The sequence below is a fragment of the Schistocerca cancellata genome, chromosome 8 (assembly GCF_023864275.1).
Source record: "Schistocerca cancellata isolate TAMUIC-IGC-003103 chromosome 8, iqSchCanc2.1, whole genome shotgun sequence".
Taxonomy (NCBI): Eukaryota; Metazoa; Arthropoda; class Insecta; order Orthoptera; family Acrididae; genus Schistocerca; species Schistocerca cancellata.
The window spans coordinates 49,064,295-49,079,656 of NC_064633.1; the positions used below are offsets into that span (position 1 = coordinate 49,064,295).

A 15,362-nucleotide genomic window follows, 5' to 3' on the forward strand; every position below is an offset into this window, starting at 1 on the left:
CACACGAGTCATCTGCTGCCATAGGGTATTAATGCCAAATGTCGCTGTACTGTCCTAACGGATTCATTTGTCATACGTCTCACATTGATTTCTGTGGTTATTTCACTCAGTGTTGTTTGCCTGTTAGCAGTGACAATTCTGTGCAAACACTGCTGCTCTTTGTCATGAAGTGAAGGCCGTTGGTGCAATAGTTTTGTACTGTTTGTTAAAAGATGATTATTCTTTGCCCAGTTGCTAAGTTGTTCCGTGACAGTGTTTACTAATCGCTGTAATTCTACCTTACTTTTCCCTTTCAATAGACTGCAGTGTTCTGGAAATGTGATAATTTTTTGAGCATTGGCACTTAAGGTTACATCATTAACATACAAAAGGAACTGAAGTGGTCAAATTTTTTGTCCTTAATGTACACCATATTTAATTAGATTACACTCTGATAAGTGTTCATAAGTAGTTTTAAGGCTGATATTAGAGTACTTGATGCTCACCTCTTGTTTACAGTTGCTCAGGATAGAACTGATCAAACTGATGGACATACTTCTCGAGCTTTGACTGCGGAATCTTATGATCCATGTCTAAAGCTTGTGATTGGTCAATAAATATGTCTGTTGCTCATGTTTCTTGTCAATCAAGCTTAGTATAGAATTAATTCACTCATAAATGGCAGTTCTTGTTGACCTCTTACCTCTGAATCTGTGTTATTGATTACATAGGATTTTGTTTTTATTTCCAAATCTCAGAAATATGTTGTACGTAACTGTTTCTAATATTTTTGAAATGCAAGAAGAAATTGTGATGGCCTGTGGTTATTTACATTGTTCGTCATTTTTTATACATTGTAATTACCTTAGACATTCATGAGAGAAAGTGCCTGCTTGATGTGAGCAGTCACATACGCATGTAAGTAGTTTAACCAGAGTAATCATCTTTAAGGTAATTGCAGAGACACCACCAATGCCTGCAGGGCTAGAGTTTTTTTTAGTCCTTTTACTGCTTTTGCTATCCACCTCAGGAGCTGAGTGGTCAACATGACTGAATGCCTTGTGGAGGATCCAGGTTAGATTCCCAGTACTACCGTGGTGGTAGGACCATTATGGAGTGCACACAGCCTTGTGAGGCCAATTGTGGAGTACTCAACCAACTAATGCTGTTTCAAAGTAAAGGAACCCAACGATGACCTGGGAAAGTGGGTGTGCTGACCACATGTCCCGCCTTTCAGACTCCATGCACACTTATTCCCATTTGGACCTCTCATTCCGCACTGCCAGCTTGCCTGTCATCTCCAGTGGTCTGTTCTCTCTGACATTTACTCGAGCAACCATTTCCCCTGTGCTATCAGTTTGCTGACTCGTACCCCATCTACATGTAAACCTAATTGGCAGCTTTCTAATGCCAACTGGTGGCTTTATTCCTCCCCAGCAACCTTCGATGAGCAACATTTCCCCAGTTGTGATGGCCAGGTAGAGTACCTCATGAATGTTATCCTTACTGCAGCAGAATGTTTCATACCTTGCATTTCATCTTTACCACACTGTGTCCTGGTCCTCTTGTGGACTGAGGCATGTTGGGACATGATCCACACACGGATACATGCTCTCTGCATTTTTAACTGTTGTCCTACAATGGTGAAATTATTCTTTATAAACACATGTGTGCACAGTGTTGTCTCGTTCTCCATAGGAACAGCTCAAGATTTGCCACTCAAGATACAGATTGGTCAGAGCAGTTCACAGTTATGAAAATGGTGTGACTGACTGTATACAGATGATAATTGTATTAAGAAAGTTTAAATACAACCAGATAATTACACACTAGAGGTGCTTATCAGTACTTCAGTAGTTACTGCCTTTAACTCTCTCTCTCTCTCTCTCTCTCTCTCTCTCTCTCTCTCTCTCTCTCTCATGTGTCTGGAAAAGATTAATTGTCTAGGACAAACAAACAGAAAATAACTTGGCAAATATCTAAATCACTATAGGAACCTATATCTAATTTGATAGAGCTCAATTTTCATTAAGCTTGTCTTATTTGGATTCAAGACAGATCTTAAATTTAATTTGTAAGTTACAACCTCTTTCTAATTCATATTGTAAATCAGTTTTGAAGTAAGATATAATTTCTTTTGGGTTTCATGTTCACTAGATGTTACTTCCCCAAACTTACGCTCTTGTAAATCTAATTACGTGCAATTGTGTAGGGCTCAATTGGAAAATCTCTGAAGAACTATAAAGTCACTGTTGAAATAACTAGAGCCCATCCTAAACAACCCAGCCCCACAGTCCAATTAAAGATTAATAACTGAGTAAAGTTATTGCTTCGACGTTTCAGTCTAAAGTAGTAAACATAGAAATGATTTGATCACTTTGAATGATGTAGGTATCAGATCAAAAATGCCCAAGTCATATGTTAATGAAATCAGTTTTTTAAAAAATCACACTCATCATAATTGTCTTGATCATAACAATTATCATGCATAAAAACTGAGAAAAGCCGGGGTTTGTCTAAAGTTTACGAACAAAATTTGTCTCTCTTTGTGAAATTGATGTTTTGGTGTAATCCGTTCATAAAACTATTTTACGGTAATAAAGTAGTACTTAGTTCCAAAATAATGTAAATAGGTTAACTCTACGTATTCTCAAATGCAGCGCTTTTCAGATTACCAATTTTGTGCACTTCACACATTTGACAAAACACATCTTGACTGCTGACACTGCTTCTACCATAACATAACTCTATGAATGCATTTCACAAGGGTATGGAGACAAGTTACAATCTTGTATCCCCATGGCACCATTAACACTCGAAACAGACATCGTTCTGACTCTACTACCACCTTAAGACTTTCTCTACGTACAAATTTTAGAGTGTAACACAAAGCAAAGACAAAGATTTTACATTTCAACAGATTTCAGACTTTCATTAATATCGATATAGTTTTACCGATATAACATTTGTGTAGAAAACATTAAATTAAATATCAACTTGTAAACATATTTTGTAAAATATTACTTAAGTAATTTTTAAATTTAAATTTTATAACAGATTTTTAATAACTTATGATTTTGCTGAAAGTAACTTTAGTTGCTGATATCTGGTATACAGGGTGATTCAAAACTATGTTTACAAATGGACATGACACATCAGACATACAACAAGGATTAATTGCAAATGCCACAAGAGGGTGCTACAGTCACAAGAGGACAGTGTTGTACAAACGTGGGTGGAGCGCATGGAGACCATCACCATTCATGCCGTGGAAGCATTGGGAGTAACGTGGCTAGTTACATGTGCCAAAGAATGGCAGAGATGCGTTTGATTTATGGCACGACCAACTGCACTGGATGAGAAATCATGCAATTGTATCGTGTGAAATATCCTGATAGAAAGTTGCCATGCCACAGATTATTTGCCATCCTGCATTGCCGATTGTGCAGAAGCAGTTTGTTCCATGTGTGTGTGTGAGCAAGATACTGGTTGCCAAAAGCTGACATGGGCAACTGCGGTGGAAGAAAGCGTTCTTGAAAGGGTGCTGCGTATGACATCGAGTGCACAAGGTGTATCCTGCATCACTGATATCCCCCAACCTCTGTCTGACACATAGTATATGACAAAAGATTGCATCTGTTTCATTTCCAGTGCATCGAGGCATTGCAACTGGAGAACTACAACAAGCACATTGAATTTGCGTGGTGGTTTCTGCAGGAATTTGCTGCAGACTGAAGTTTCACAATGAATGTACTCTTCACCAATGAGGCTGTGTTCTCACTCAAGGTTGTGATGAATGTTCATAACCTGCATACTTGTCCAGATGTGAACCCACATGCTACGGGTACACATGCCTTGCACCATGAATTTACCCTTGATGTGTTGCTGACATCATCAGAGACTGTTTAATTGGGCCATATATTCTCATGGACTGACTTGATATTTACATATATGTCATTTTCCCTGCCAAACATGCTTAATGATGTTTCCATTCCTATTTGTCACTGCATTGGATTTCAGCACAATGGAATCCCTGCACATTTCAGCAGTCAAATGGGGGCACATTTGTAGGCAACCTTTCCCGGCTGCTGGATAGGACACAGTGGGCAAGTCGCATGGCCACCACAATCACCCAATCTGTCCCCAGTTGATTTTTTCCTGTGAGGGTATCTGAAGAGCTTTGTGTATGAAACACCTGTTACCTAGTAGGCAGGATTGTTGCAGCAGCAGGATCTCTTCGAGATACACCAGGTCTCTTTGAGAGAGTGTGCCGTTCAATGTAACATCGGTGACAGGCATGTCTCAGTGCATCTGGAGAAAACTGTGAGCATCTCCTGTAGTGGACAACCATTTGTAGCATGTGACTAAGTAACTGCAGTGCCATTTAGTAGTCCCAGCTGGCTATTGCGACTCCCATTTTCTACGTGATTACTGATCCTTGTTGTATGCTTGATGTGTCATATCAGTTTGTAAATGATTTCTTTGAATCACCCTGTAGGAAGTAAGACAGATCACTTGAGATAATTAATGTTTTCAGATCAAAGGCAAAAGTGGTAGCTTTCAAAATATAGAGAAAATAATATAAAATTACAAACTCATACATAAAATATTTTTTGTAAATGCTAAGAAATATCACAAGAGTAAGTATTGTATTGAGATGTTCATAAAACACAGCTGTATTGTTATCTCCTAAAGCATACGTATTACCAAAGTATAGTTTCATTTCAATATTCATGGACTTTTTTTAAGATAGGAAGCCTGTATTTTCTTTAATATAAGTTTTAACGTCTGTATTAACTGCACTGTATTCCTGATCCTTAAATCACATTATCACATCAAGTGACTGTCTTTTATTATTCTGCCAACACCTGAGGCAACGATCTCATAACAGCTGTTTCAGAGGCATCATGAAAGTTCGCTAATCTGTCAGTGCACGTTGAAGTGAAATAAAGTTATTAAGCAAAATGTGAATTATCAATATTGTGGACGGCATTTAGTGTTTAATCGTTATGCCTTATTAACTATAAGGTAGCTAGTAGCAATTTTTTTTTACTTTTTTATTTTGTTTATTTATTTATTTATTTTAATAGAGAAGCTATATGAATGAAATACTATAACTCAACGTTCAGTACTTGTTTGTTCTCAAAGCAGTACCGCCATTTTTGAGACTGCTTAGTTATGTATCAATTCGCTAACAGAAGCTCACTCTTTAATAACTGAAAGGGAGAACCTGTCTTTCTTGAAATACTGTTTTCCCAAGTGATACAACTGGGATTATGCACACTTGCTGTAATGTCTTTTATTAGATGTCGGTTCGTCATAAAATTGACAGTTATTTTTTATATAGAAATAAATAAAAATCAGAACTCGGATTTTCTTATGACTTCCACTTTCCTGTCATTTTTCTTTTTAGCCTTTTATTATTGTAGTTATTGTTGTTGTTGTTATTATTATTATTATTTGCAGCTTACATAAACCTCTACCCAAGGCCTTTCCTATTCAGAAATAAAAATCTCGTTCCACCACCACTTTTTTCCTAAAGTTAATTACAGCAGCAAAAATTACGCTTGTGCGGTGGCACTCAACCCGTGTGTAAGCCAGTTTGAATCTTAGTGGTGGGAAAAATTTTCACTCCCAATATTTGGCTGGCAAGAGGAGGCAAGGTAGTGGTATAAAGTTCCTGATGCTCACCACACTTTGCACCAGCATCCTGGTTTAATTACCAAACCTCTTCAGAGTGTCTCATGAAGTGAGGGCATGTGACATTGTTGATGATGATCTGTGCATTTGATGGGGACGTTAAGCTTAGCGCCCCTTGGTGCTGTTCACAAAGAGTAGGTTATGTGCCCTGCTAATAATATGGACCCATCGTTCTGGAAGGCATAGCTCCTCATGTGTTTCTGTGGTACCCACTGAACTTTTTAATTATCTATTTTCTCATGCAAGTATAGCTTACCAGTAGTGATACTTTTTACCCGTCCTCACTGAGTATGGGAGTTGATTTGTCAGTGGGGTTTTATCAGATCATTTCACTCACAAAAGCTGCTAGACATGGTGAAAGTTTCAGTGTATGTGCGGTGTTGGATTTCAAAATGCCCCTTAATTTTGGCACATATGGCGTGCCCTTCATCAGATCTGCTAAAATCACATCTTGTAAATTCTGGAACTTGGGCTCCAGTACAAAATCTGTTGGCTGTCCCTGAATGAATTGTTCAACATGCTGGATGATGAGATAACACAAAATGGAAAGATAGGGTCATGTTTTCAATGTAGTGAGTACACATTAGTAACACTGTTGGAAGTTATATGATGCAGAAATGTAATTGTACTCTCTAATTTATCATCATTATTTTTTATGTTACTTTCAGGCAAGCTGAAGGGCATGACAGAACACAGTACTGCTTTTCCGCTGCCTCCAACAGTAAGTGATCCCAAAGTTATTACACAGCGTATATATGAGGTTGCCAATGTTGCGTCAGTTCCAAGTACTGAACCTGGAATACTGAGGTATGTTATGTATCTTTCATTCTCATCTGTTGTTTGTGTTTTTGATATTGTTATCTCAAAACAGTTTTCTTTCCTATATGTCATAAACTTCTTTTCTTAGACTTTTGAGAAGGTATTTTAGCCAATAACACATTTCTCAATAAAGTTTTAGAAATGCTATATATAATATTAACCCACGAGCAGGTGTGCCTATTGCTAAAGTGCGCCAACTACAAATAACATTCTCTTGTACCAATCCAGTGTTGTTATACAATTGCAAGTGAACACCTTTTCCTTCATTATTGCTTCTACTAACACAGTGATAAATTGTGTTGTTATACGTCTAAGCGAGCAGCAGTAATATGATATAAACAGTGAGCTGTGCTACCCAGGTTACGAACTAACAATACAATTTCACAATGAGGCAGTTGTCTCCAAGATGATTAGTAATCAAATAAGCAGTTTTCTGGAATCTGTTCAAGTGCATTGTTTAATGCATCAAGGTGGTTATTACTGTGGGGTAACACTTGAACAGGTTAACAGAGTGAAAATATATTCTATTATTGTTTAATTTAACTCTGTTTTAGCTCATGTAATGTAAGTTTATTTTATCGTTGTTTCATTAAACTAAGATTAAACTGTGAGTTTTCTCATATGTGTTTACCTTGGAAACACAAAGACAACTATACTTGACATGAATGCAAAGTATGCCGTGTGCCTGCTTGTGTAATGAAAAGTAGTGCACCTGCTCAAGGCTTAAATTAGCAAGAATAGACAATAATTTTTGTAGATTGGAGCTTAACAGGTTTTTTTTTTTTTTTTTTCTGTGTCAAAACTATCCTTTTCTTAAAATACTGAATTTCCCATATTGTATTAATGTACTGGTGTGTGTGTGTGTGTGTGTGTGTGTGTGTGTGTGTGTGTGTGTGTGTGTGTGTGTGTGTATCTTTTGATAGGAAAAGATATTTTGCTACTGTGTATCTGTTCAGTGTGAATAATTGTAATGAATTCCTATGTAGTCCTATGTAGTATACCGTATTTACTCGAATCTAAGCCGCACTTGAAAAATGAGACTCGAAATAAAGGAAAAAAATTTTCCCGAATCTAAGCCGCACCTGAAATCTGAGACTCGAAATTTAAGGGGAGAAAAAAGTTTTAGGCCGCACCTCCAAATCGAAACAAAGTCGGTACATTCTAATATGAGACACAATTTAGGTCGAATGAATGACGATGCAGCTACAGTAGTTTGGTTCGAGTCGTAAGCTTAGCAGTTAAGCTTTACCAGGTAGCCATTGCTATGCGTCAGGCGCTCCGTCCGTATTTATATGGGTACCCTTCCTTTTTCACGTGCTTCGTCTGGTTTGAATAGATTGCTTATTTTGCTTTGAGCTGATAAGTGCCGTTTTCTTTGTTATAGGTGTTTACGTCACTCTAAGCTGAAAATGCATTACTGTACTGTGTCATGCTTTGTTTGTCGCATTCTGATAGTGCGTGTTTACGGCCTGTCGCCGCTCGCGGCATGGTTTGCTCTTGTGCGCGCTGCTGCCGCTTACAATTAAAACAAAGAGAGGAATTGTCTCATAACCGAAACAACGGCAAGAGACTGCTATTTGTTGTTAACTTACACTGCTGCTTTCTTTGATAATGATCAACAAGAACCAAATAATAGACTGCATATGATAGAACATTGTTCTGAATGAGAGTTAGTCGAAAATTTTTCTCCGTTTGAAAATCTTTGCGGCCGCTTCTTTAGTACATCAAATTCTGCACAGAAATTAGTCATCTTAGATTTAAAAATCTAGTCAGTTGCCGTGCTTCATTTCTGACTGTATCACTATTAGGCATAAGAATAATACGAATATAAACTTGAAACGATACGTATATTCATCCGCGTTTGCTGTTGTCTCACTCTAATTTCGTAGTTTATTAGGCAGACAGGATTTAAATGAGATAGCAGCAAACACGAAAGAATACATGGCAAAATGTTTATATTCGTATTATTCTTACGGTGAAGAGAATACTGCATGTGATTCACATTTCATCAGGTTTCTATTAGCAACCATCTCTTCTCACATGTAGGAAAAAATTCAGAACGTAGAGTTGGCCATATTGACAAACATCCCAAACAGTCTTGCCAGTCGGATTTTCGTATTACATTGAAATTCTGCTACATTCGGAGATGAACAATACGGAATTTGTATTTACTTCGTTGAGTAATGTATGAAAATGCCGTGGTCGAAACTCGGGGCGGAGAAAAAAGCTCATCTTCCACATATTTTTTTTTTAATTCATTTACTGACGCAGAGGTTTTGGCGCCAGTATTTATCTTTGTGCTTACAAAGCATGCCCGTGTAGCGCTACATATATTCGACGGCAGAAGTTAGTTGTGGCGGCACCTACCAACATTTTTCAGAACTTCCGCTTGCTTTGCACTCGATTCTAAGCCGCAGGCGATTTTTTGGATTACAAAAACCGGAAAAAAAGTGCGGCTTAGATTCGAGTAAATACGGTAATGTAATGTTTAAAAATGCAAAATCCAATATGGAATTACACCAACTTGGAAAGAATAGATTGCTACTCGCCACATAGAGGAGGCGTTAGGTCGCAGACAGGCACAGTAGAAAAGATGCTAGATATATTCAGCTCTCTGACTAAGCCCTTCATTTTTTTTCTGATAGAAAACTTGCATACATTCACATGAGCGCAACTCGCACACATATGACCACTCTCATCTATGAGCTCTAAGGCCCAACTGCCAGTCGGGCCGTAGAGCCCGGAGATGACAGTAGCCTTGTGTGTGCGAATTGTTCTTGTGTGTGTGTGTGTGTGTGTGTGTGTGTGTGTGTGTGTGTGTGTGTGTTTTCTACAACTGATGATAGAAATAATTTGAAAACTAAATGTATAGGTTGTGCATTTCAACTGAAAATATTGAAATATCTTGGAAACTATACATTGGATCAAAAAAAGTTATAATTCCAATTTGTTTTTGTTTTTCTTGGAGGGGGCATCCAACAATAGCACACTCGACCCACCACCCCACCCTGTGCATGGGTAGTTTGGAGCAAGTTTGAAATCTTCAATGGGAACCACAACTTCTTGTTGCAAATTACAATTCTACGGCAAAATCTACATACGTTTTGTCTGAAGCATTTCCTTTGTTACACCACTGATGGCACTGTGATCAGAGGAGTAGAAACGAATACACAATTGTAATTTACGGCATGCTACTCAGTGCACTTGAGTAACTAGTGGCACTTGCGACCCCACCTCCATGCTGCAAGGGTAGGACAGGCCAGTATTTAATTACTTCTAATTGGAAACCCTATTTGCAACATTGCATTTCTCTGGCGTATCAAACAGGGGACTACTCAACGCCCACCGTGTCCATTTAGTGAACTGTGGCGTATCATTACAGGCAGAACATCGCGACTGGAACTTGGGTATCGTGCAGACATAAGACAGATTGTAGCTATAACATTACGGTGCTTGCACAGTGTTTATTGCCTGTACACCTACCTGTTATATAGAGAACAGAGATGCATGTGGATGATGAGTGTTGCAAGCACAGAAGAAAATATTGAAATGGTCCTGATTTACAGAGAATGTAGGAGAAAGGTTGAGACTGCTGTTGCCTTGTATGCTAAGCATTTCCCAGAGAAAACTCGCTCTCGTTCATTCTTGTAAGAGGGTCAGGGATTTTCACCTGCCTCGAGATGACTGGTTGTTTGTGTTGTCCTCATCGTTTCATCGTCATTCATGAAAGTGGCTGAGCAAAGGTTGGGAATTTGTACAGGCGCGCAGTTGAGTGCCCCACAAACCAATCATCATCAGCAGCAGCATTATCATTATTCATGTAAGTGATTTTGAATGCCTTTATGTTTGATGGCAGTGTACAGACTGGCAAAAGGAAATGAAGCAAATGTGTTAACAGGAGAAATTAATGACTTACCTGTACTAGCAGTAGTGCACCACAACCTATGCATAGATCCCTGCATAATTCCAGTATGCTGTAGACTGTATTGTCACAATAATGCATCAGCATTAGTATCATCCATACCATGTGCATTAGTATCATCTGTACCATGTGCCAGTGCATCAAGAACTTCATTGTGCCGATTTCCATAACCTTGTAGTGTTTTGTGAATGGGCATGTCAACATATGCAAATGACTCCCACGTTCTTTGCCAAGGTACTATTTTCTGGAGAGTCTATAATCATAAACCTTGGTAGCGTTAACCAGCATAACATGTATCATTGGAGTGTAGACAATTGCCACTGGTTACAACAAGTTGACCATTTACGTCCTCGGTTGATTAATGTGTGGTGTGGCATCCTGGAGAACAAAATCATTGGTTCATATTTTATTGATGACATGTTGAATGGACGCAAATATCAAACATTGTTGGAACAGGAACTATTGATACTGCAACAGGTGTGCCCTGGACATTTGACATCGTATGTTGTTTCAGCGTCATGGTTGTCCTGTGCATTATGCAATTGAAGTGCTAGAGATATTAGACCAAGTTTACACTGGTTGGTGGATCGGCAGAGGCAGCCCTATTAATTGGCCCGCTAGGTACCGGATTTCTTTCTGTGGGGATATGTAAAAGATAAATTATACTAACAATGTGCAATAGGCCATGAAGACAATGTCGATCACATTGGAAATGCCTGTTCTGACTTTCCCACAGGTATGCTTCTGTCCTGTGTATGTTTACTTGAAAAATGGATCACTTAGTGTATTGAAGTTGGCAGTACTATGTTTGAACATGTACTCTAATTGGAAAAGTAGAGTAGTGTTCGCCTCATGCCACAGCCCCAGTGGTGCATCAAGTAGTCTCCTGTTCGATATGTCAGAGGAATATAATGTTGCAAATAGGGCTTACAATTAAAAGTTATGAAATACTGGCCTGTCCTACCCACACAGCAAGGAGGTGGGGTCCCATGTGCCATTGGATATTCAAGGACCTCTGAGTAGCATGTCATAAATTAAGATTGTGTACCAATTTCTATTCCTCCGATCACAGCACCATCTGTGGTGAAATGAAGAAAATGCTTCAGACAAAACGTATGTAGATTTTTCCATAGAATCATAATCTGCAATTAAAGACGAGGGTCGCCATCAGAGATTTCCAAGTTGTCCCTGCCACCCACATATGGGGTGGGTTGGCGGGTCTGTTGTGGTATCGTTGGCCGTCCCCCTCAGAGCCCAACAGATTGGAACTATAACTTTTTTGATCTAATGTGTAGTTTTAGAGATATTTCAATGCGTGTATATAGCATTCTTCTTTCATCATGCCTGTCTGCGACTCAGTGCCTTCCCTGTGTGGCGAGTAGCAATCTATTGTTTCCATATTGATGTTATAATGTCATGTTTGTGTTTTTATTTTTTAGCATAGAATAAAAGGAAGGGAGCGGACAATGTAGAGCCAGCACATAAGGGTAATATGCTCTTCTTAACTAGCACTAAAGGGACTGTCATTTTTAACAGCTCTATCTGGAAAATATAACACCATCAACAATCTCACTTGCTTGACTCTGTGGCAGACTGCAGGTTGGCCTACAATAGAACCCAGTAAAATGGCACTGAATTTGGCGATCTAGAAGCTGATGCTACAATCTCTTCACCTTTACTGGTAGAGTTCTGGCCACCAGAATTTTAACTTCTGAGTCAAGTTGCTGCACTACCTCCTGTTTCTGACCCTGACTACAAATAGAGGTTTACTGAAATGTAAAAGACTATGAACTGTAATTGTAAATATGGGTACAACATGTTCTTTATTGTCATTGCTCATAGTGTTTGTGAAATTACTGAAATTGAGTAAATTTCTCTTGATGGATATATGCTAATATTATACTGCAGTAGAGCAGGTAAGAAGAAAGTGAAATTGGCTATTTATGCAAAAATTGGGGTGAAGTTCCAGCTCCTTCAGGTTAAGTAACAATAATAGCTCTTTGAATGAATGCTGTGTGTCAGTAATGAATTAGGAAACATACAAGCTTTTAGTACAGCAGGAAGTATCTTTGAGCTTCATAAAGTAGCTAGCCATTGTTTTAATTAGGTTGTGCTGCATACTTAACTGGAGAATTATTATTTGCAGAGACATTGATGTTGATTTTAATTTTCTGTAAGGAGTGGAGGATACAGTGCTACTGCAATTGACAGTTTGTTTTAAGACCCAACAACTTGCAGTGTCTTAGCTGTAAAACTGATAGTGAGTAGTTCATCTGACCATGCTAACAATAAAATATATTGAGTAATTAAGTGTAGATCATAGGAGAAGAGTATTATATTGCTGAATCATAAAAAAATACAATTTATAACAATGTTTAGAGAGAAATTGAAGGAAGAATGTTGGTAAGAAATTTATAAAGCATACAGACAGAAAAGTTAACTCTTTCTTAAAATATTCCAACAGCAGTTTGATTCTTGTTTAGTTCTAACATAAACAGGGGTAGAACCGAACAGAGAATAAGGGATGGATAATCATTCGGATTAAAGTACCTGCTAGGAAAAGAAAGCATTAGGCAATTAACAGGGCAAGCGGTAGTCAAGAGCAGAACCGCTATCAATATTGTACAATCCTTCATCTCTTACTATGCTGATCTAAACTCAGGAGTGTTGGCTTACTTTGTATATTTTCGTTCATTGTTGCTGTATGGAATTGTTGTCTGGAGGAGAGCGCCTAAAGTAAATAAAATGTCTGAGAAAACACAAGAAAGAAACCAAGTCAGTTCAAAAGAAAATTAAAAACATAAATTACCCACTCGTTCTTCAAATAATCTGAATATCTAGATGAGATTTAAAAGTTCTGTTAGCTACGTGGGTAGTAGCAGTGTTTGTTTAAAGTGCAGGGTAATGACTAATGTATGGTAAATAGAAATCAGTATCAAACATAAATGTAACTACTTTCTTCGAGAAATAAAGTAAATATAAATCTACCAGTAGAAGATTTCAAACACCAACACGTCCAGGAGCAGACGTGCAGTCTGCACAAACTTTGTTCGTCGTGAATTACAAATTGACGTTGAACAACTAGGTGAAGAGACAAGACCCAGTAGGAATCTTTGATAACATGGGGTATTAAATGTAATAGAGGAAAAGAGAACATTTAAAACAAGCCACTCGGAATACAGACTTCTAAAGGATGGTATTTTGTGAATGCACAAAAACAGCAAAGAGGAAATGGGTAGATGAAAAAATGGGTAGCTGTAGATGGATCCATGCCTTTAGGAAAGGTAGTTACCACATAGAAGAAAATCAAACAAATATTTGCAGGAAAGTGAACAGTATGAACATCAAGAACTTGTGTCAAACATGGAGGGGAAGACTGAAAGGAGAAAGGAATGTACTGAAGGGCTATTAAAGGAAAGGAATTTTAGTAAAATGTTGTGGAAGGGGAAAAGGAAGTGGATGAAGATGAGATGACATGCATTACAGTGGGGGAGAATTTGTTAGATCAGTGAAAAACCTAAATGGAAATAACACTCCTAGAGTAGATGGCATATCCATGAGAGTATCCTAGTATGTAGGATACACACAAATACCCACAGACTACTTAAAGAACAACAAAGTAACCCTAGTACTAAAGAAGGCAGGTGCTGACAAATGTGAATATTACCAGTCAGTCAATTAAGAACACCTGCTTGCAGAAAACTGTCAAAAGTTATATATAGAAGAATAGAACGACTGGTAGAAGCCAACCTGGAGGAAGTTCAATTTGGATGTCGGACAAATGCAGAACTGTGCAAGGCAATATTGATCATACAGTTTAATTTGAAAGATAGATTGAAGCAAGTACAACTTCCATCCACAGCATTAGCAGATTTAGAAAGAACCCTTTGACAATGTTGATTGGAACACACAGTCTGTGCAATTACGAAGTTATCAAGGAAAATACAAGGAGCGAAGGTTGTCTATAATTGTACTGAAACCAGACTGCAGTCATAAGAATTGAAGTGTGTAGAAGGGGGGACAGTAATTGAGAAGAGGGACTATCCCTCATATTCATAAGCAGCTGGAAATCACCCTGACTACTGTCAAAAGATTGGCAGCTGCCCGAAGTGGTGTGTTGGAAGAGCTTTTGTGAGTCGTGTCACTGTGATAATGGTACCAGAGGTACCTTGAGTACTGTCCTCTGCTGTGGATCCTGTCTCTTCTGCAGGAAGTACACAATCTGTCATTACTCATCCACTTGACTGTAAGTGGTGTGTCAATGGTAGAACTAGGCATCCTGTACACAATGGAGCGGTATACCAGGGAAGACTCAGGGTGTTGTAGCGATTCCCATAATCAATAAGTTTAAGGTGCAGTCTTTCACTGAAACTGCAACTGAGCCAGATGGTACCCCTTAGGGAAATGGCTGCATGGCAGCTTTTTGCCTCACAGCTATCTTAGCAGTTCTGTATGCTCACAACTTGCTATGGCCGTCTGCTAAGGCAGCGAGTTTCACCCCTCACCCAGTACTTCCATTCACGGCTGTCGATCTCGCAAGACACTTTACCACTACGGTCACTGATTACCAGTACAGAACAATAGTTACCCCTAGTAAGGCTTCCTCCAGACTAGTTTCACAAGTCGTCATCCATCCCTTGTAGCATCCACTTCGATTGCTGGTCCGTGCCCACGCCATGAGAAACTGGCCACACGGCAATGCACCAATACCACCCCCACCCGGCGCAGCATGTTGGCTGTCACGTTCAAAGCCACTCTATGATGTATTCACTCTCATGCTCAGTGCACCGCTAAAGATGTCATTGGCCTCAGTCCTCAGCACAGCGCTAGGCAGCCGGGAGTATTTGACATGCTCACCCGCCTCAACGCTGACATGCCAAGGTTGCAAGCAATGGTGGTTCACTCATTTCTGACCCCTACAGTCCGCACGACCCCAGCCACT

General features: G+C 38.9%; 1 protein-coding gene across 1 annotated transcript in view; it reads left to right on the forward strand.

Moving 5' to 3' along the window:
- The window catches only part of LOC126094737 (AP-3 complex subunit beta-2), a 200,673-nt gene that overhangs the window by 166,531 nt on the left and 18,780 nt on the right, over positions 1-15,362 (forward strand). The window contains 1 exon segment of the mRNA XM_049909286.1: positions 6,348-6,486. Within this exon segment, the coding sequence (XP_049765243.1) occupies positions 6,348-6,486 (139 nt within the window).